At 46.7% G+C, this 22,820-nt stretch overlaps 1 protein-coding gene across 1 annotated transcript; it reads right to left on the bottom strand.

The window, feature by feature from the left end:
* Positions 1-523: 523 nt before the first annotated feature.
* On the bottom strand, positions 524-6,190 carry Ccl5 (C-C motif chemokine ligand 5). The gene is made up of 3 exons (XM_038325596.2): positions 6,033-6,190; positions 4,765-4,876; positions 524-999 (listed from the first exon to the last, which is right to left on the bottom strand). Exons 1-3 carry the CDS (start codon positions 6,106-6,108, stop codon positions 912-914), a joined length of 276 nt encoding a protein of 91 aa, XP_038181524.1. The 5' UTR covers positions 6,109-6,190; the 3' UTR covers positions 524-911.
* Positions 6,191-22,820: the final 16,630 nt, after the last annotated feature.

The raw sequence follows: 22,820 nt of genomic DNA, 5'->3' as shown, positions 1-22,820 counted from the left end.
CTATGACTGCATCTGTTTCTATATGTGTTCACCTGAAGGGACACATAGGTGGGAAAGGTGGACTACCCCCTACCCCCCGTTCTGGTACAGCTGGCACAGTTATCAAAAACCTTATCTAAAATAATGTAGGCCTCTGAAATTGTCCTTAAGTCATCTTCTAGGGACAATAATAGGGGTAGAGGGAGCCAACTGGAAATAAGGCATGGGTCAGGAGAAGGTAGAAGGGTCAGTCAAAGCCTGAGGAAGCAGAGAGGTGTTGTGGCCGGGATCCAGGTAAACCCTTGGAGACTTATAGGTAGTACATCATGATACTTAGATTCCAACCCTAGTAGGTAAGTCACTGGCTGCTTTACCAGCTTTGCCTATCTATGCTTAATTTCCAGAGGGTGTTGGCTCCCAGCCTTGCTAACTGCACAGGTCATACGTTTGATATTGTTATCAGGTGTGTGCCTCCATCTCTGCATGCTTAATATTGTAGGGAAGAGGATTGCTTAGGAAGAAATCAAACCAGAAGCCAGCGTGGTCCTTGTATCAGAAATTTTAATGAAATGCTGATTTCTTTTTGCTGCGCAGAGCCTGTGAGGGCCTGAGACATGAACATTTGTGTATGGGGTCTCCTTTTCCCTTCTTTGCTTGAGAGATCCACAGGCTTCTTTCCTGGTCCCAAAACCAAGCTGAGAAGCCTGAAGCTCAAAGTCTGGAGACTTCCTGTTGTCATAGGCAGGGCCTCAGTAGACCTCCCAGGCTCTAGGGGAGGATACTGCTATAATCTCTAAGATATGGTAGCATCTCTGCCCTCCCAGAAATGAGTGGGAGTAGGGGGGTGATGAGTGCCATCCCCAAGCTGCTCAGGACTACAGCAAGCAAGGACAGGTAAGGGATACAGGATCAGGCTCTAGAAACCCTCTATTCTACTTCATCTCCAAATAGTTGATGTATTCCTGAACCCACTTCTTCTTTGGATTGGCGCACACTTGACGGTTCCTACGGGTGACAAAGCTGTAGGAGAAAGGAAGAGGTTAACAATGGGGCAGTTTTTGTATTTGGAGACTGAAAAGCATAAAGGGTCGTGGGAGGTGGGTAGGGCTTTGTTGTAGCTCAGGGCGGTTTTCTTCCTTTTAGAAGACATTTCTTCTTCTGTTGGAACTAAAGGCTCCCAGCTACAGGCAGAGTTTCAATCGCGTTAATTCCCTACAAACACACACAAATCTAGAACTCAGCATGGAGTAGGCCAAGCACTGGCCTTTTCTTGGCCCTTTCCCTTGCTCTAGGCCTTATGCTGAGTGCTGAATTTAAAGAAGTTGAGCATGTACTTGAATCAGAACCCGAGTTGAGGAAATTAAGAGGAAGCCCTAGGACTTGCTAGTGGCTGCTCTTGGCACACTCAGCCTGTAGCTGGGTAGTCAAAGGACCAGGATAACAACTCCCGCAGTCAGAATTTCTTGGGCTTCCATTTCCTCCTCCTTTATGTGGCATGTGATACCAAAGAACAAGTCATCTTGGGTAAGTCTTCCTTTCCTTCCTGCCTCCATTTTTGGGGCCCTTTGCTCATCTGACTTCCCTTTTACCTGCCTCATAAGAGCAGGTGTCCTCAAGGACACTGCCCCCCTTGAGTTCTCTTCTCCCCAGCTCTGGCCCCAGGCCTGGCATATAGTTGATGCTTGGTGCACATTTATTAAATGAGTGAGTGGGTGGATGATTGTATTCATTTCTAACACACACACACACACACACACACACACACACACACACACACACCAGACCATTTAGATAATTACAATAGCAGGTTGATCATTCTCTATACCCATTATGTGCCAGGGGATGGTCTAAGGACTATTATTCTCTCTGTGACCTAATCCCCTTCCCCCAAAAAAGTGCCATAATTACACTCTTTGGAAGTACTGCAGAGAGCCTAAGGGGCCCCAGTTTACCAAATGACATAACTAGGATTCTAACATGGCAGACCAGCTCTGTAGCCAGGGATGACCAAGACAATGTGGCCTGGCTGCTTTTGTTGGCAGCTCCTGGACTCTCTCCTCAGCCCTTTGCTTACACTCCATCCCACATCTCCACGGATTGTCTTGCACAACTTTGCCTGGGTTCTTCCTGTTTACACAGTTTGCCCTCTAGACCTGTGTTGTGGAACATGCTTTAACTAGGTAAATGTTAACTTTACGTTTGTTTATAATGCAGAATATTGCAGAATGTTAACTATGTGAAGGCGTGTTGCGTTTGTTTATGCTGCATTTATTAAATTATGTAAAGATGTGTTGCATTTGTTTCACCTTGCCTGCCTAAGTCACCTGATTGCTCTAATAAAGAACTGAATGACCAATAGCTAGGCAGAGAAATGATAGGTGGGTTGGCGAGCAGAGAGAAAATGAGGAGGAGAAATCTGGGCTTGAAGAGAAAGTAAGGGATACACCCAGGGCCAGCAGCCAGTCAGATAGGAGAAGCAGTGAAAGAAAGATACACAGAAGGAAAGAAAGGTAAAAAGCCCAAGGCAAAGCGTAGATGAAGAGAAACAGGTTAAGTTATAAGAACTAGCGGGGCAGTCATAAGATAAGGCCGAGCATTCCTAAGTCTCTATGCCTTGATTTGGGAGCTGGTTGGTGGTCTGAAAGAAAAGCCTGTGACAGACTTGCACACCTCTCCGTCCCTGCATCGAAACCTCAGCACCATCCTATCTCTTGCTCCTGACCATAAGTCTGTTACCCTGGCTGATCGAGCCTCCAAAGCTCCTGACTCTTGTTTCTTCTTGCCTCCAGGTACCACTCAGCCTACAAAACTGCAATGTGGGTAATTTCAACAGCCTCTTATCTAGACCCCCTTCTTCTAGGCTTTCCCTGTTCCAGGCCATTTTAACTCTGGCCAGATCTATGCTTTTCTTCAGTTTTTTGACACTCGGTGCTCCGTTCTCTTCCTGTGTCCCTATAAACCCAAGTAGAGGCCCGTGGACATGTTCTTAGATACACCCCACCCCACACTTCTAATCTTTCCATGAATAGCATTTTACAGTACTCACTTCTGAACTGCCCCCCTCACTCCTGAAGCTGGACACACCTCCTCCTCTCTTTTAGTAATGTTTTATAGGGTGCTTTAGTCATTCTGTGTCCCACTTACCATTCTTACTAAATAAAATCTCCAAAGCCAGCCGGGCGGTGGTGGCACACGCCTTTAATCCCAGCACTCGGGAGGCAGAGGCAGGCGGATCTCTGTGAGTTCGAGACCAGCCTGGTCTACAAGAGCTAGTTCCAGGACAGGCTCCAAAGCTACAGAGAAACCCTGTCTCGAAAAACAAAACAAAACAAAACAAAAAAATTCTCCAAAGCCAAGGATCACAGTTTTATTCATCTTTGCCTGCTCATAATAGATGCTCAAGGGATGGTTTTTAAAAATGCTAATTTTTAGAGCTAAGTTTAGTAATACTAAATATTAATATTACACTTTTAGAATCAGGGTCACAAAACATTTTGGATTGGGGCTGGAAAAATGGCTCAGTAGTTAAGTGCACTGGCTGCTCTTCCAGAGGTCCTGAGTTCAATTCCCAGTGACCACATGGTGGCTCATGACCATCCATAATGAGATCTGGTGCCTTCTTTTGGTGTGCAGTCATACATGCAGGCAGAACACTGTATACACAATAAATAAATATATCTTAAAATATTTCTTGCATTAATTTCAATCTTGTATTGTCCCATTTTCTTCTTTTATTTTTGGATTTATTTTATGTGTATATTTCATCTCCATGTCTGTGTGTGTACCATATGTGTGCCTGGTGCCTGAGGAGGTTAGGAGAGAGGGCATTGGATCCCCTGGAACTGGAGTTGCAGATAATTGTGAACCATCATGTGAATGCTGGGAGTTGAACCTGGATCTTCTGCAGGAGCAGCGAGTGCTCTTAACCATTGAGCCATTTCTATAGCTCTCTGTCTTCATTCTGTGAATCATTAGCATCTTAACTGTCTCTTCAGCTTTTGTCACTAATGACTTTGCTTTGTAACAGGAAAAGGGAGCCCTAGAGACAGGCTCCATCCCTCCCTTACTGTGCAGCACTGAAACAGACGCCTCAGAATCTGAGCTTCATTACACGGAGAGACTTGCACACACCTGTCAGGGCTACACACAGTTTAGACGTGTGTACATAGATGTGACAGATAGGACACATGTCCTTGACCCTGCCTGTTTCCTCAGAGGATTAGCTGAGCTGGGTTGGGTGTGAACTATGGAAACTTTGGGCTCTTAACTGGAGAAGGATTGTGGAGTAGACCTCCAGGAAGTTTCAGCTTGTGCTCACACCAAAGTTTGTGTCCTACGAACTGTGTCCGTCAGGGTAGGCAGGATCCTCTAAGGCAGTGGTTCTCAACCTCCCTAATGCTGTAACCCTTTAATACAGTTCCTCATGCTGTAGTGACCCCAACCGTAAGATTATTTCCGTTGCTACTTCATAACTGCAATGCTGCTACTGTTATGAGTCATAATGTAAATATTTTTGACATAGAGGTTTGGCAGAGGGGTCGCAACGGGCAGATTGAGAAGCAGTGCCGGAAGATACTGTGTCCAGTTCTTTTTATGTTACAGCTGGGGACTGAGCTGGAGGTGAGGAGCCATGGATCCTTGAGGAGCCTAGAGGGTGGGTGGGGATGATAAGGGGCACTCTCCGAGAAAGATCGTGACAGGGCTGTAGTTAGAGCACGGTGGGGGTGGGGTGGGGTGGTCCGGGCTTCTGCACTCCAAAGGGGAACCCATAGGGCTGAGACTCACACGACTGCGGAGTTGGAGCACTTGCTGCTGGTGTAGAAATACTCCTTGACATGGGCACGAGGCAGCGTGAGGGAGAGGTAGGAGAAGCAGCAGGGAGTGGTGTCTGCGCCATCTGGGGAAGGAAGGGAGGGAGAGGAAGGAGAGCCTTTTATTAAAGGTCAGTTGCACTGGACACTGCTGGGCCCTCGGCGTGATTTATCTCGAAAGCAGTGTCATCTATCCTGGCAGAAATGGAGGCTCAGAGGACACAGTTGCCACAATGGAGATTTCACCAGCAGCCTGAAAGGATCTGTTCAAACCCTACGTGGTCCCTGAGCCAAACTTGTGCATTATCCTCTGTACCATCACCCTGCTGGGCACCTTTTCTGCTCTGGGCCCTCTGCCTTGTTCTTCAGCTCCCCTAGTGGATTCCAAGCTTGGTTTCTTTGGGGTGTAGAACACAATCTAGGGAAGCATCCAAAGACTATAACTTATGATCCCATATGTGGCCTGAAAGCGCCTATCACACCCCAGGGTCTGGCTGGGCTGTAGTGAAGAGCCCTAAACAGAGAAGCTCTTGGTGGTCAGTCAATTCAAGATGTCACACAGTGCAGAATTGTCACCTCGCAGCAGAGCTGTGGGGCTTATCTTTCTAGCCAGATAGGGCTGCTTGGGATGCCGGTTTCCAAACTCCAGCAGCGTGCACCCTTAGACAAGAATTTGTCTCCCTGGTCCTCTGTTTCCCACCGTAAGTCAAGAACAGCCACTGCATGCCTAGTGAAATGGGATGGCACAAGTAAAGGAATCTGCATGATGCCTGACCTGTATAGGCACTTAGCTCACCTCTGTGTCTCTGTCTCTGTCTGTCTGTCTGTCTCTTTCTCTCTCTCAGCCCATTTCTCTTCTATCTATGAAACAAGAGACTATCACACCTCACACACCTCGGGCACTTTAAAAAGTATTAGACATTTCTTAGAAACTATTCTGGTGACAGATATAAGTGAGTCATTTTCCAAGGTCAGCCTGAGCTACCCTGCCTTACCAGTCCACACTTAAGGGCTGCCTGCAGAGTTCATAGTGTAGACTGTGGAGACACAGACAAGTTCACTGTGGGGGAAGCATCCTGCCATGATGTGGCGTGGAGACCCAACAGGGATGACAGGATCACTGTCAGTAATATATAAGAATGACATGGGGCTGAGGCAGCATACATACTATGACTGAGGTGGCAGGATGGAGTGGGCATCTAGACAGAGCGTGAACTGTGGTGGTCAGAGCCCTGGACTTACGTGGAGAGGCAGATGCAGGAGCGCAGAGGGTGGCAGCAGTGAGGATGACGGCGAGGGCAATTGCGGAGATCTTCATGGTACCCAGGGCAGAGGCTGTGGGAGATGCCTTCGTTGTCTCGGGATGCTCTGCGGGGATGCTCTGCAGCTCAGGCAGACCTTTTATAGACGCCAGGGCAGCAGAGGAAGTGCCCCCTCCCTTGGGTTGGGGGAGTTTTCACAGTAGACACCAGACACTAGTAGTGAAATACACAGAATGGAAACGAAAACTGAAATCTCCTCCAGAAGTGTATGACTCTGCCTGTACTGCCCTCCAGTCCAGGGATGACTGTCGGTTTCCTCTCTGGACACGCACAGTGGGGGGAAAAATCCCCCACATCACCCTTCCTCTGCGGCATCCTCAGGTCGTCCTTCCCAAGCAGGCCCTCCCCAGACAGCAGGGAGCTATTGCCTTAAGGCAGATGGGGGTCAGTTATGGTCAAGACCTATTGATCTTATCTTGGCAACTTCCCAAGTTCTTCCTATTTTCTCCATGGAAGGGTGTTTGTCATGCATGCACTATATCAGAAACAGAGCACACTTGTGCCGTTCTACAGCATCAGACTTTATTGATAGTAAATTAACAAGGGATAGTGGGTTTGCTGACAGCAATTTGTCAAGTAATCCTGATTGCCTTGATAACCAGGTAGATATAGAGGTATTTACTGAATGATCTGAGGGTTAATCTTAGTAGTTAAAACAGGAATAAAAGAGCCTGTGTCTTGTCTGTCCATCTATTTATCTATAATATCTATCTATTTATCATCTGTATATCTACCTAGGCGCTAAGGGAGCTGATAGGGCCTCAGAAGAGTCTCTATGGTATTAAAGATTAAAACTGTTGAGATCTGCTGGAGGTGCCTACGGCGGAATCAAACTTCAGGGCCACATGTCAGAGCCAAACCTCAGAGTCCAGGCCCAGCTATAGGAGCAAAGTCTAAGAATGCGGATGCTCAAGCAGTGAAAGGAGGACTGGGTCCGGATGGACGGCGCACAAGCAAATGGATCGTAGAACTAGCGGATGGTAACTCCAGTAGGCCGTGCCACAGTCGGAACGGATCTGAGCTCAAGTTCTGGGCAATCTGGAATTCCTTGTCAGCCCTTTGACACATGTACCATGCGGTCAGATGACAGGAGGGTGGAGGCTGTTACCATCATGTTAAGCGTTATGAAGCCACCTGTCCCGTGTCTCACTTTGGTCCTCTGTCTATAAGTATAACTAAATATTAAAGAATAGGGACTCCTTGAACCACAGGGTTAGACGTAGGAGCCTCAGCCATTCCGAAGGATTTGGTGCACCATCAATTCAGAATTAGGGACAATTTAGCCAGGGGATAGGGACTGAAATTGATTTCTGAGTAGGAGATAAGTACTTATCAGCAGTGACCAAATTGAATGTTGAAGAGTAACCAAATACTGAAAACACTTTTTGCTGTTGCTTGCTTGCTTTCTTCCTTTTTCCTTCCTTCCTCCCTCCCTCCCTCCGTTCCTCCCTCCCTCCGTCCCTCCCTCCCTCCCTCCCTCTCTCCCTCCCTTCCTCCCTCTCTTCCTCCCTCCCTTCTCCTTCCTCCTTCTTTCTCTTTCTCTTTTCCTTCCTTCCTTTCTCTTTTTCTTTCATTCATTCTCTCCCTTTCTTCTTTCTTTCTCCCTTCCTTCCTTCCTTCCTTCCTTCCTTCCTTCTTTCCTTCCTTCCTTCTTTCCTTCCTTCCTCCCTCCTTCCCCCCTCTTTCTTTCCTTTTCATTATTCTTTTTGAGGCAGACCAGTTCTTTCTATGTAACCATGGCTGGGATGAACTTATTATATGGACAAGGCTGGACTTGAACTTGAAGCAATCCTCCTGCCTGTGCGCTCTGAATACTGGAATTTATGAATATGTACCATAACATCTACCTTGAATCCAACACTTGGGAGGCTGAGGCAGGTGGATTCTGAGTTTCAGCTTTTGAGATGGTTGGTTCAACTTTAGAGGACTTAAGTGTGTAGCTTATGGTTATAACTTGCAATGATAGATCTCACTGAGTTAGTGACCCTTCATTGTTTCTAGAGAAGCAGCAGCTCTTGTTATGGCTCTGAGATGGAGTGGGAGGAGTGAGACAGACAGTACACAAGTAAATATATACTCCGTCATTGAGAACCACCTCTTCACTGCCTTGTCTCCTGTCCTTTGTGTTGAGAAAGGGCTCACACCGTAACTCAGCCTGACCTTAACCTTCATTCTTCACAGTGCTGGGATCTCAGACTTGCCTCTTAATTCTGTGTGCACAGAATCTTCTAGAAGTTCATTTTCTTTTATGTGTATGTGTGTGCATCTGCTTGTCAGGATGTGTACCATGTGTGTTCAGTGCTCTTGGGGGCTGGAAGAGGGTGTTGGGTCTCCTGGAAATGGAATTACAGGCAGTTGTGAGCTGCCCAGTGTAGGTGCTGGGAATCAAACCTAGGTCCTCTGTAAGAGTAACCAGTGCTCTTAACGATTTCTCTAGTCCTGAGCACAGTATCTTATCACGCTTGGCTTCTGTTTGTCCTTTGTATTCTCCTTCTTTTCAGCAAATGTTTTGGCTAGGATAGATACTAAATCAGCAGTGAGTTGGTCTCAATCATTTCTTATGGCATGTTGACTAAGCACCTGGGCTCCCTAGAGCTGAAAATCCAGATCTATTATTTATTTCCCATTTTAAAAATAAAACAATGTATATTTATGGTGTATCATGAGGTTTTGACATAGTGACATGTTCACAGAAGACATATGAACATGCTTATCTCCTCATATAGTCGCCATTTTGAATTTATGGAGTATGAGCATCTCAAATCTCCCATCAAATTTCCAGTGCCAGACATGGTGTGACTAACTGCAGTCCTCACGCTGTGTTTTAGATCTGCAGAATTATTCATCCTGGATTACTGCAGCTCTGTGTACCTGGGCCACCGTCCTTCCATGCCCCCACCTCCCTGCCGCGTATAAAAGCAGATCTGCTCCTTGTTGCTTAAGACTGTGTATATTCATGAAGCCATGGTTTTCCCTGTCTGCTCTCTATTGCTTATTAGTGACTTGGAGCAACTTGTTATGTCTTCCTCTATGAATTGAGAAACTGCACAAAATCTATGTTGGTTAATCAAACTATTTAAGATAAGATGATTTTTTTGACTATTTTTTAGAGACCTGAACAGATAGACTGTGGGCTTCTAAGTTCTTTGGCCAGCTCTTATCAACGCTGACACTGTGGTGTGTGTTTACACAAGCCTCTCTGATAGCCCACAGCCCTCCAGCCACGCGCTACTCATCCCCTAGCCTGCTCTAGTATTTGTTTTGCTTTCTTTCTTTCATTGGACTCCTTTCCCAAGCTGAGCTGGCTCTCGGCCCAGTCAGACTGATGTTATGAAGCAGTTGCAGCCAAAGAAAATGAAATCCCATTTCCCACGAATCCCAGAGCTTTACTCAGACAAGGGGTTTCCCCAGGTCTATGTGGGTCAGCGCTGGCTCATCGGGCCACTCCTATCAATGTGTCCGAAGCAGGGAAAAGTCCAGTTTCTTCTAGGCATCTGGCTCCCAGGAAAGCCAGAAGCAAAGCCGTTTCGCCCCAAGGGCTTTAGTTTCCCCATATGTAAATTGGGAGTATGCTTCTTGATTGGATCCCTTTCTCCTTCCTTATGTCTGAGACAGCAAGCTGCTGGCTCCCACCCTCTGCTTCCAGCGCGTCCTGTTGGACAAGGCCATAGTCATTACCCCTGTTTCTAAAGCCGGCTCCTCAACCACATTCAAACTCGAGGTTTGCAGCCTAGCCCCGGCAGCTTTTCTCACCTTCACCACACAGGCTCTGAGCACGCACTTGCTTTCTGCACTGGAGACCGCATGCGGTGTGTTTGCTGATGAGCATGTGTGTGGGTCAGAGAGGAGCCCCCACGAGGGTCACAGGAGCGAGGCCAGGGTGGTGGGAGCATGTTTTCTTCCAAAATTGCTCATCAACAGATAACTTTAGGCCTCCTCTGCCATGAGAAGAGTGCATTTTCAGTGTTTTCTTCTGCACGTCGCTTCGAGGATTCCCTTTTTTTGTTTCATACCCCTGGTGAAATTCTTTATCCTTTACTCTTTCGGAATGCTTACTGCCAGAGCGTGGCCCCTTGGTTCTGCTGCCCCTCCCCTCCAGAAGGAAGGCTAATGGAGCAAGGCAGACTTGAATTTAAAATCAGATAGCCCTTGCTGTCTCTGCATATTTGTTAAATCTACTCTTTGGTTTCTCTTATGGAACCTGGGCTATGAATGGGTACCCAGTCCTAAGAGACCCAGGAGGACCAATGGAGGCAATCAGGCAATGACCATTGCTGGCTCTCAGTAGACATATACTTAAAAACCACTCCCCAAACTTCCACGTTCCAGCACTCTTTCCTTCCATTCTCTCCTCCCCAGGAAAGAGTTCGTGTCAGCTGAGACTTTGGAGGCAGAGAGTAATGCCCCATCAACTCCAAGCGTCAGGCTAGACCCTTTAATAAACTCCAAGTCTCACGCTAGACCCATGAGAGATTATTCTGCCTAGAAAGACATCAGTCCTGAATATTCTGCCTACCATGCCTCTTCTCCCTTCCTGGCTGCCCTGCCCCAACAGGCAGCCCCGCCCCCAAGGCTGCCCGTCCCCAATGCCGCCCCACCCCATATGCTGCCCCACCCCCCACAGGCTGATTTTGACAGATGGGCTTCTAAAGATAGTGACAAAAGTCCCCGGATTCTGTCCCTTTTTTGATCTGGCCCAGATTGAAAGTCCCTGGTTCCCTACGACCTTCTTCTGGTCTCATAGGTGGGCATCTCGGATTCCTGGTTATTCTATGCTGCCTCCCCTTCCGCCACTGCCCACTCCATCAGCACCAAAGCCGTCAATAATCTTCTCCCCTCAGAACCTCCCTAGGTTTGTAGTATTAGGGATGCTCGGCTGGGTAGGGAAGTCCCCTTGGGGAATTTCGTTAAGTTGGAGTTTGGAAATTCTACATCTTAGTCATTCTTCCTAACATGTGCTTTGGATGTGGAGTGAGCAAGGGACCCGGATGTAGGAGTTCAAGCGTCTAGTCCCAACCGTGTGCTAGACCTTGCTGTAATAAGCTGCGAGATTTGGCAAGGCTTTTGTGAATCTTGGTTTCTTCAGCAGAGAAGTAGAGGGGTAACAGTACCGCCTTGAGGCCCTTTCCTTCTCATTTAAAAAATAAAATAGTAGGTGATTTCTAGTACACTGGAGAGAGTTAGAACTGGATGCCCATTTCCCTGAAAGTCAGCACATAGTACTACTTCTGTGGAAGGCTGGAAGGGTTTTTTTTTAATCCCTTCATTTTCTGGATCCTGGAGACTCACTGTACCACCCAGCTAGTGCAGCTCCTTCCATAGCAGTTCTGTGGTCCTCTGTTTACCCTCTGTACCACCCTGTTAGTCACCCATTCCAGCCTCCACCCGTACAACCTTTCGTCTATGCAGTGGAGACATCTCCTGTCCGTTAATGTGCCTTGTTCACAGGATAAAGCAGCATTTGCTGACTCAGTCAAGAAGGTGATGTGTTAGGGGTGATGTGGAGCGGTTGATAGAAAGGTCAGAACATAGGAGGAGCGGCGTGGAAGAGGGGCAGGTGGCAGAGTGTTGTCTCTCAACTGGATCCACGTTGTTCTTGTAACACCGAGGATTCCCAGTTCTAGGAGAGGAAGTACTAGCCTTGTGATCCTCATATGGGATTCACCAACAATTAACATACACGAGTATCTGTGTACTTGGAAGGTGTGCCTGAAAGCCTACTGCTAGAGACAAAGCCACTTTCTTCTAGGTATGGGACATTAAGAGATGAACATACCAGAGCCCCAGATGGTTGCTTATCATGGGGAAGCCCAGAATGCAGCTGGGATTCAGCACACGGGGGACAAGGTGTACCTCACTTCCCACATCCATGGAATGGGAAGCATGAACATAAGAATCGTTTCCTTGGTTGCCTTCAAACACTGCAGTGGAGGTGAAGTGAGTTGATGGCTGTGGAGTCACTTTCCAAGTGGCAAAAGGGGAAACTGAGTCCCATAGTTCCATGCATCCAAGTGTGGCTCCTGTGTCGGTGGCTATTGCCCACCACCCACTGGTGACACTGGAGAGGATTTGGAAAGTGGTTTTGATCCTTTGGTAGGCGGCAGAGAGCAGTCAGTACTAGCCACCTCAGAGAAGTTGAGAGCAAGGCTCTGGCGCCTAAGGTGGGTTGGGAAGGGCAGTTGGATAAGGATGTAGGTGTGGGCCTGGGTTTGGTTTCTTGTGGATTCAGATGGCCTCAATAATCTGAACTCTGAGCCCTTTGGGAGTCTGCAATTATTTCAGCTCATTGTAGAAAGGAGCTGGGTTCTCTAAGCTGTAGCCAGGTCAGCCCAGGAGCTGACGTCAATGGGCCTGTGATGAAGCAGCTGCGAAGGAATTCACCAAGTTAGAAGGAGGCAAAAGTAGAGTTTGTAGACATAGTGCAGGGCATCAGCCAAAGCAATAGAGAGAAGCTACTGGCAAAGAGGGAGCCCAAGGGGTAGTTTTTATTTTAATTAAAAAAATTTGTAAATGGACTTTTAGAATCATGCTTAAAATAAAGTAACTTAGCTCTGTGCCTTCCTCTCAAAGAGCAAGAGTTGAGAAGAGAGGGAGGGGTGGGTTATAATCTTCTCTGACCAAGGGTGTTGTATAGGGGAAAGAGCTCTCCCCAGAGTTGCATGAACTTTGGTTCTGATTCTGATCTCTGCTTTTGAAGCTTCAAAAACTCCAGAAAATGCCACATTCCTGCTCATCTGTAAAATGGGATGGTTTCTCCTTGGTTCCTGGGAAGAGAAATGGTCGTTTTATGTGATGCCTGGCACATACTACATGTTTAATAAACAAAGGCACTTGTGCTCTGTGGCCTCTGTGATGCCCGACAGAGAATTCCCATGGAGCTCAGTTCCAGACCCAGTGAGAGACACAGCTGCTCTCTGCAGAGGCTCTCTGAGGCCACATGACACACGGTGGCTCCTCCCTGACTCAGCCCCTCACCCCAGTCCTCACCTACTCTCTCCTGTACCTGGTAACATATCATATGAGCATTTCCCTTGTAAGCCTCACAGTTGAAAGTACATAGTGTTATTTTCCCCATGTCACAAGCAGGATGGCCTGGACTAGTTGGCACAGCTACTGAGGTCACAGCCCAGTGTTAGTTTTTGTTTCCAGCTGCGCTCCTGTGAGCTGGGCAGGGACAGGGCTGCTGTGTCAGAAATGGGGACAGAAAGTGGCAGGAAGAACCACAGGCTGGAAGAAGGAAAGGGGGCGCAGAAGGACTTGGATGATCGAGGACTTTCACAAGAATATCCCTGCCATTGTGAGGTGTCCATAGCCAAGACTCAGCCGAACCTGAGGGATTCTGGAGCTTTGCTGGAGGGGAAAAGACCCCCTTCTCTGAGCTGACAGGAGCTGTAGAGCAATGAGACACAAGAAGAGCCAGGTGGGCCGGGCGGTGGTGACGCACGCCTTTAATCCCAGCACTTGGGAGGCAGAGGCAGGTGGATCTCTGTGAGTTCGAGGCCAGCCTGGTCTACAAGAGCTAGCTCCAGGACAGGCTCCAAAGCTACAGAGAAACCCTGTCTCGAAAAACCAAAAAAAAAAAAAAAAAAAAAAAGAAGAAGATCCAGGTGGGCAGTCACAGCAGGGAGGAGAGCAGCAGGCCAGGGGAAACCACTGTGGGGGCACCTCAGCCTTCCTCATAGACCTCCATCTAGGGCCACAGGGTCCCAGGGTAATGACAACAGTAACGACAAGTGACAATTAGACAAGAAAGCACAAACATACACAGAGATTCAAAGGAAAAGATACAAATCATTATAAGAAATATAAGGGCTGCGCTGGAGAGCGGCCTTGGCAGTTATGAGCGCTGGTTCCTCTTGCAAAGGAACTGAGTTAGAATCCCAGCACTCACATAATGGCTTACAACCATCCATAAATTCAGTTCCAGTGGCTCCAATGCCCTCCTCTGATCTTCATGAATGTCAAGCACACACATGGAACATAGATGCACATGCAGGTAAAACATACCCATGAATTAAATAAATCTTTAAAAAAAAGACAGAGGCTTCAGAAGTGCACAGTCATAGCAAGGATCTACGAGTGCATACTCACATGGACAGGACATGAGCATCTGCTCCCAGAACTTAACTGGATGTGTATTTCCCCTTGTACTTTGACGGCCTGGTGGGATACCCATGTTAGCCTTTCTGGACCGTGTCCAGGTATTTGGGGGCTCATAGGGCTGTCTGTATCTATAGGTTCTCGTTGAACTACCCTTCCCACAGTAAAAATGGCTGTGAGTCTGTCTGCTGACTTTCTGGTAGTCTTAGGTTCCCCTTGAGAAAGGACATGGCTCATCAATCTTGGGAGTCCCTACAGCCCTTCCTATCTGGGCCTTCCTGTCAGCTGGGATACATAAGCAGCACCAGGAACCCCCTCCCCCCCCAGCCTACACCAGGGTCTCCTGTTGGTCTGGAGGACATCTGCTTTCTTTAATAATTTGGGCAAAGACGTTGTATGTTTCCTCTTTGGTCCTTCCTGACAGGGTATGTAGCAAGACTCTACTCTCTGCCTGCCTCGTGAACCCCGAGTGTGCTTGAGTAACAGAAGAGATAAAAACAGGAAAATACGATTTCCTACCAGGAAATGGTAGAGCCTATCTTGTGATAAGGAGCACTTTTCCACGGTCAACACCACGCACAGTGTGTTTATCTGCATGTGAACATGCCGCCTGTGCTAGTCCCTGAGAGGGAGCATCCTGTACCCCAGAGGCACTTCTCCACTGCTCCCCAAGACCCTCCTCCCTACTGAAAAGATGCTGCATTCCACGCAGTGGACCCAGCCGAGCCCTCAGAGCTGGGTGCATCAGCCTTCCTGTGCCTTCACAGCATAACCACACCCAAGGAAGACACACTGACACCACCACCTTTACTTTGTCGTTGCAGATAACCACAGCGCTGTGAGCTCATGAGCACAATGACCGTGTCATGTACAGCAGACAGCATTGCACAACACCCCCACCGTCCTTCAGCTCTTACGTTCTTCCACCCACTTCTTCCATGAGGCCCTTGGAGCCTTGCTGGGATTGCTGTAGATGTTCCATTTAGAGCTGAGCACTCCACAGCCGTGGATTCTCAGCTGTCTGACCAGTTATGAGCTTGCATTAACTCTTGTCCACTGCAAAAGGAAGCTTTTCTGACCAAGGCTGAGAACAGTACTACTCTGTAGATATAAATATATAAATATTTAGAAGGCAGTTTGCCAGCATGAGTATTCAGGAAAGTAACTGCAGTGGATTTCCTACAGTCTATGATCTCCCTAGCCATCAGAAAACCAAAAATTTATTTTTTATTTTTTGTGTATAGGATTTGTATTTCCGCTAGGCTGGGGCCCTGCATCCCCCTGTCTCTGCCTCTTTTGGAGCTGGAGTTATAGGTGTTCGTGGGGTGCATGGCTTGCTACATGGGTGCTGGAATTCAAACTCTGGTCTTCATGATTGTGGAGAAAGTGATTAGTCACGGAGCCATCGCTCCATCCCAAAGACATTCCTGATGGTGACTTTTTGGAATCCCGAGCCCCAGGCCTTGGCTTTTTGGTCTGCCTGGTATCGAGTATCTTTTGCCCTAAAATCCTTGGGGAACCACTTGTATTCATTTTCTTTTTTTTTTTTTTTTTTTGGTTTTTTTTTCGAGACAGGGTTTCTCTGTAGCTTCATTTTCTTGTCACTGGGACAGAAATAACGTAAGGGAAGGAGGATCTGTTTTTGTCTCATGGTCTTAGAGGCTTAGTCCATGGTCCTGGGACCCCATTACTTGGGCAGAGCATGGCAGCGGGGCCATGTGACAGAGGAGAGCTGTTCACTAAAGGGCTTGCCCACACTCTAGGGATGCTTCCTTCTCCCACCAGTGTTCATCCCAAGGGACAGTGCTGCTGCATTCAGACTGTCTTCTTCCCTCAGCTGACTCTCTGGAAATGCACACTCGTGCACACACACACACACACACACACACACACAGACACACACACACACACACACCTTCTTAATTTAGGTGATTCCAAATCCAGTCACATTAAAAATTAAGATTACTCATCATACGTGAGCAGACTTGGCCTTGCCAATCCCTAGACATTGTCTGGCCATCCAGAGAAGTTTATCATTGGTTACTGCTGAAGTGGGGCTCTTGAGTAACCAGAGTTAGCCAGACAGTTGTCCTGTCTAACTTTTGGGACAGTAGATGGGTAAGGCATGACAGAGAGGATGAATTTTATTCTACCGTACGTCTATCAGCCTACTTAGCTGAGAATCCTCAATTCTTGGCTGGTCTGTAATCCCCACTGCTATCCTTCCTCTTTCTCCTCCTTTTTGTGAAGTCAGTGCAGACTCTTGAAAATGACAACCACAAAAACTCTAATAATAATACTGTTAGCAAAATCCATGGTTGAGTGGGGCGGTGGTGGCACAAGCCTTTAAATCCTAGCACCAGGGAGGCAGAGGCAGAGGCAGGTAGATCTCTGTGAGTTTGAGGCCAGCCTGGTCTACAGAGTGAATTTCAGGACAGCCAAGGCTACATGGAGAAATCCTGTCTTGAAAAACCAAACCAAACCAACCAACCAAACAAAAACTATGGTTGAAATTGGCCAAATATTGATTCACTACTCCAAAGACACTACACGAATGTTTTAAACAGATTATCCCATTTAGCGCCTACAAAAGTCCTGTGGCAGGGGTACACAGAAATTACTATTTTTGTGTTATCAACTGTGTTATCAATGCATACTGAAGTTAATTAAACTAAAGCCACATAAAGCTAGAGCTATGGCAATACGCTCTGTGGCAGATATATTTTGTCTTATGTAGACTAAAGCAACACCTTTGAGATATTGTTATTATGCCTCTTATCTACATGCAAACTAACTGAGATGTGATGCATAGACAGAACGTAAATAAATAATAAAATATTAAAAAGGAAAGAAAGAGAAATCAGGCTGAGCAAACCACGAAGAAGAAACCAGTAGGCATCATTCCCCCATGGCCTCTGTATCATCTTCTGCCCCCGGGTCCTGCCCTGACTTCCTCAGTGCTATGACCTGAGAGTTGTAAATTGAAGTGTGGCGCTAAGTTGGTGCTTCGCCATCAATTAGGATTTCTAATATAGAGATAAGACACCTTTATATATAACATCTCTTCTTTTGTAGAGATGTGAATTTCTTCTATAAAAGGGTGCTGTCTTCTCCATTGGGACTTTTTCTACGCCTACTGTCTCCCAAAATAATAAGATCATAATAATTCTTGTGTCAAAATGTTTGGGATAGCATGCATATTTATAAACATGTCCTGCACCTTGTTTATATGTTTTCCAACTTCTGTCCACAATCCTGTCATCTAGAAGCTGTTTTTAAGATCGGGGACAATGAAACAGAATGCAACAGATTTTCCCAGGCTCTTACTTTGTGGTAAATAGATTATTGTTCTGATTTATCACCCTTCTTAGCAACTGGCTAATACATCTATACCTTGTACCATATAACCCTGTGGTATAATATTTCATTTGTGAATCAAGGCCGCCGCACTTGGTTTGGTCAGTGATACTTTTGCGGGTGAGACCAAGTAGAGGCTAAAAAAGTACATGCAGAGGTGAGACTGCATCTCCCGTGTTTCTGACACCCCCCAAAAGATATGCCTTGGCTAGCCCACTGTTGAAGGAAGGTGAGAGGCACTGAGTATCCTCTCAGAACCAAAAGAAAGTCATCCTGTTAGTGACTAGACCGTGGCAGACATCAACACGGTAAGTCACAAAGTTGAGAGAAAACTATTTCTCTAGGATCACAATGCAGCCTAAACCATGTTGCTTATAGGCAAGAGACAACTCAGCGCCACTAAGCCTGGTGACCTTAGCTCTGTCTCCCAAACTCACCTGGCGGAAGGCAAGAACTGACTCTTCTAAGTTGTCCTCTGACCTTCACAGGTGCACTGTTAACACTGTCCCGACCCCAGCCATAAACAAACAAACAAACAATGTAATTTATAAATGATAGAAAATTTTAAACAAACAAGTTGCAACAATTTCTTTTGAATGACTGTTATTTTTCCTTTTCTTTTTCTGAGACAGGTTCTTGCTGTGTGGCTCTGGCTTTGAGCTTATGATCTGCCCGTCTCAGCCTCCTGGTGCTGGCATGTATGCCACCATGCTTATTTGGTTACCATTTTCCCAGCTTTGACTAGTTTCTTCTATTCTGGACAAAGATAACTGCGATTATTATTAAATGAATCCCAGCTTCTTCTTGGTTCCTCAAAATATTCAGCAGAAGCCCAACCCGTACAAAAGCTCCTTTCTACTTCTTGCTTTGGTGACTTGCATCTGTTGTTGTGTATAGCCTGCTTGGAAGCAAATTGAATAAAGTTTTGTTGGTGTTTTCCTGGTTGTCTTTATCATATGAGCTCTTCTGGGCACAAATAACAGTTTGGCCATTTGGCCGAGTTTAGTTTAGACCATGCGACCTGTGGTCAGTGAAGCGAATCCTTGTTGTCAACTGAGGTTTCATAGTCGCTGGGCTTCACATGCCGAGTGACGGGGCTGGGATCTGAACAGAGGTTAGTGTGATCCACGGCTGCTGTGCTGGGCCTCACTGCCGTATGGGAGCTAGCTCTCCAGCTTCCATCCTTGCCTAGGCTGTGTTTTCCAACTTCTGTGTATAACTCCACCTCAAAAGCCACACGATCATTGAGACTGGGACCTGACCTGGCATGGCAGGTCGCTTGGTATTTGGTTTCTTGAATGGGCAAAGCATGAGAGTCTGTTTTATATTTTTAATCCTTCAGGAGGGTCTGTGGTAGACTTCAGATGTAAGGGTGATTTTTCACATCTGTCTGTCTGTCTGTCTGTATTTACTTGCATATCACAGCAGGAGGTCAGAGGACAATCTGCAGGTAATTGCTTCTCTCCGGCCACTGTGTGGGCTCTAGGGATCAACCTTAGGTCGTTAGGTTTGGGGGCAGGCGCCTCGATCCAGCGAGCCATCTCCCTGGCTGGATCTTTGGTTCTTACAGTAGCTGCTTCAAAGTCCTTCTCTGGTGATGCCATTATCTGGTTCACCTCAGAGCTGGCCTCTATTGCTTGAGGTTGGATCTCATTTCCCGGTGAGTCATTTTGGAATGTGTCTTGGACACTATGCATATTATGTTGTGGTAACTTGAGGTTCTGCTCTGCGACCCCTTTGAGTTTTCTGTCTTTGTTTCAGCAGGCCATGAGCTTAGGTTCGAACCGCGAGCTGTCATGGATAGCAGCTCAGATCTTAGTTTTATTCGTTAGCTGCCAAATGATTTTAGTCTAACCGAATTCCTATGGCTTAATGGTCAGCCAGAAACCTGCATTTGTACAAAGACTTTGGGATTCCCCTCTGGTGGCTTTTCCCCTTTCTGTGGTTCCCCTCTATTCTTCCTGGTGACTGTTGCCCCAGGCGCCTTCCTCTGCTCCGTGGTCCAGAAACACCACATAGTTTCTGTTGGGTTTTAATGAGCCATATCCATCGTCAATGGCAGCTGCTGTTGACCTCATGTTACTAAATGATTTTAAAGATCACAGCCTAGGTCCTGGTCACCCTACAAAGCTCTCAAGACACCCGTTAAAGAGGCAAGTCATAGTGAAAAGCAGAGTGGCCACTGGGAAGAGATCAGTGACAACCCCTCCCTTCCAAGTCCTATTTTTTTTTTTTTTTGAGACAGTGTAACTTTGGCTGACCTGGAACATGCTCTGTAGACCAGACCAGCTCTGAACTCAGAGATCTGTCTGCTTCTGCCTCCCTGAGTGCTGGGATTAAAATCGTTCAACACCACAACCAACCCAAGTCCTTCTTTGGGGTACTGATATGTAGTTTAGGTTTGAGTAGAAGACAATAGGTATTGGTAACTGAGCAGTCCTGCTCAAGGTGTGGTCTGTCCCATCATTGGCCATCATTAACTCTTGTCTGGCTTGCAAGGTGGCCTTACAATTTGTCAGAACTGGGAGGAAAATTTCTCCTCTAGTGGCACCAATCTTTGGATTTCCCTCACCCACTCCCCTTCTCAGATGCCTGGGGAAATTCCAGTTCTTCGGGTTCATTATCTCAGTAATCTGATCGCCAAGAGGAGGAAGTCCTAGTGTGCTTCCTTGCTGCTGTAAACAGACACACTGAGCAAAAGCAACCTGCGAGGAACTCAGGCAGGAGCTTGAAGCAGAAGCCAATGTAGGACAGCTACTAATTGGTTTGCTCTCTGGCTTGCTCAGCTAACCTTTTACAGTCAGGCCCATCTGCCTAAGGGTGGTGCTGACCACAGTGATATGGGCCCTCCGATATCAATAACCTATCAAGAAAATGCCCTCCAAACATGCCCATAAACCAATCTGCCTGAGACAATTCCTTAATTAAGGGTCCTTCTTCCCACGTGGCTCTAGTTTGTGCCACATTGTCAAAAAGTGGCACTGAGGGATATAAATCTCTCTTTATAACATCTTTTATTCATTTATTGTTCATTTGTTTGTTTTATTGAGATAAGATTTCACTTTGTAGCTTTTTGTAGATTGTCCTTGCTTGGGCCTGGAGAGATGGCTCAGTGGTTCCTAGCACCAACTGCTCTTCCAGAGGACTTGGCCTTGCTTCACAGCACCCATATGGCAGCTCACAGCTCACACACAACTCACAGCCGTCTGTAACTCCACTTCCAGAGAATGCCCTTTTCTGGCCTCAGTGGTACACAGACAAACATGCAAGCAATGTAAGGGCCAAAGTTAAACCTGCAAGCCCCACTTGTCCAAGGACAGGTAGCTTTCTAGAATGCTGGAGGCTGTTGTTTATAGGTAATAACAAACCATGTGTTTTCGGTCCCGTAAACAATTTTTTGACTCAATTGCACCAGATATGCTTGATTATATGTAGGCAGGAGGTATGTGGGCAGGAGATAAGTCAGGATGTATGCCCCTGATTGGACCTGATAGGAAATATGGTGGCTTTATGGTTTTGTCTTTCTAAACTTCTGCACAATGTGACTCAGTGCCATTTTCTGGGAACCCAACAATGGACTTGGTCATCATCCTAGCCAATGTTTAATTAAAGCTTGCTTCAAATTTGACTCAAAATCATGGTCATGGGCTTGTTCTCGCCCAGTGGGATTAACAACAAAGTACTCATATGCATAAAATAAATCTTTTTATTCTATTTTTAAAATGTTTTTATTTATTCTTTTAGAATAGACAACGTATTTTGATCATATTTGTTTCTCTCCCCAAGCTCCTCTCAGCTCTTCCTTCATCTTTCATGGAGTCTGATTTCCATTGAGCAAATACTCCCAAGCATGGAGTCTGCCCTGGAGTGTGGCAGATGTACCCGGTGTTACTCCTCTGAAGAGGACTCCCCTGTCCCAGTGGCTATCAGTTGTGTCGTTTCTCGGCTAGGGGTGGGACTTGGTGCCCACATTTCCTTCCCTGTGTTGGGATTTTCACCTGGTTTGAATCTGCAGTTCTTGTGAATGCCATCACAGTCTCTGTGGATTCACACGTGCATCTACTCTGCGTGTCTGGAAAATGCTGTTTTCTTGAAGTCATGCACCACTCCTGGCTCTCCCAGTCTTTCTGCTCCCCCTTTCCTACAGATCCCTGAGCCTTGAGGGGAGGAGTGTGATAAAGACATCCTATTTAAGGCTGAGCACGCTAAAGACTCATTGTCTGAAGAGCCCTTGCAGGCCCGAGCACGGCATGTACAATACTGACAGGTTTTGCCTTTTACCCTTCTCTCCCTTACATTCCAGAGGCCAGCCACTAAGGCCTCTTTCCTTATTTGACCACTTCCTTCTCCTAAGATGAACCACCAAGGTCCAGTTATCAAAGTATTGAAGCCCAGCAATCAAAAGCCTCCTTTTGGCTACCATAATTAACATGCCCAGTCAAAATAAAACAACTTATCCTAACCCGGGGCTTCCTCCTTCCCACTTCCTTTAGAGCCGCATCTGTCTCCTCTCTGTCCAGAGGCAGTCATTTGTCTCTCTGGGGGAAATATCCCTTCCCCCCCCTTGTCCTTTTCCTTTCCCCCTCATCCTCTATCTCCTGTCTTTGTCTTTTATTCCCTGTCCTCTGTCCCTCTGGGGTAAACGTGGTGTGCCCTTTGCTGACTCTAGTTTTTTTTAACTGTTGTCTAGATGTGGGTCTCTGTGGTAATTACCATCTGCTATGAGGAGAAGCCTCTCTGATGAGAACTGAGTGACACACTGATCTATGGGGATAACAGTATGTCATTAGAACTCATTTTATTTCTATGTTTGTTTAGCAGAATAGTAGTACTAGGCGTTTCCTTAAGTCCACGACTGATCTCGTCTCAGGTTCTTAGCTCAACAACAGTATCAGGAATGGGTTCCGTGCCGTGGAGTGGGCCTTAAGACCAGTTTTAAAAAGTGGTGGCCCTTCCCTAATGTTCGTGCCACTCTTGCACCAGGCGACGCAGGCGGATCATTATTATAGCTTCTGGGTTCACAGCTGGGTTGGACTGATGGTGACTTCTCTCCTCCGGTTCCACCTTCAGGACATGAATGCTAGCCAGATGAGTGCCAGTTTGGTTTCCTCATGATCTATGCCATAAATGTGTGGTGTCCTCAGCAATGGCACCTTACTATTGTAAAGGGTAATCAATAGCACTGGCATTAACCTGTAATGTTTGGGGAAGTCTATGGGACCCCTTTGGCCAACTACTCAAAAAGATGCAA

Source organism: Arvicola amphibius, chromosome 4 (genome assembly GCF_903992535.2).
Source record: "Arvicola amphibius chromosome 4, mArvAmp1.2, whole genome shotgun sequence".
NCBI classification, from domain to species: domain Eukaryota; kingdom Metazoa; phylum Chordata; class Mammalia; order Rodentia; family Cricetidae; genus Arvicola; species Arvicola amphibius.
This window is presented reverse-complemented; position numbering and strand designations above follow the sequence as displayed.

Bases quoted from the DNA above. Each gene is read 5' to 3' on its own strand.
- Ccl5 (XM_038325596.2), bottom strand. From the start codon at position 6,108: ATGAAGATCTCCGCAATTGCCCTCGCCGTCATCCTCACTGCTGCCACC. The intron at 4,877-6,032 runs GTAAGTCCAGGG...TTCCTTCCCCAG, and splicing joins TCCTGCATCTGCCTCTCCAC to ATGGCGCAGACACCACTCCC. The intron at 1,000-4,764 runs GTGAGTCTCAGC...TTTCTCCTACAG, and splicing joins TGCTCCAACTCCGCAGTCGT to CTTTGTCACCCGTAGGAACC.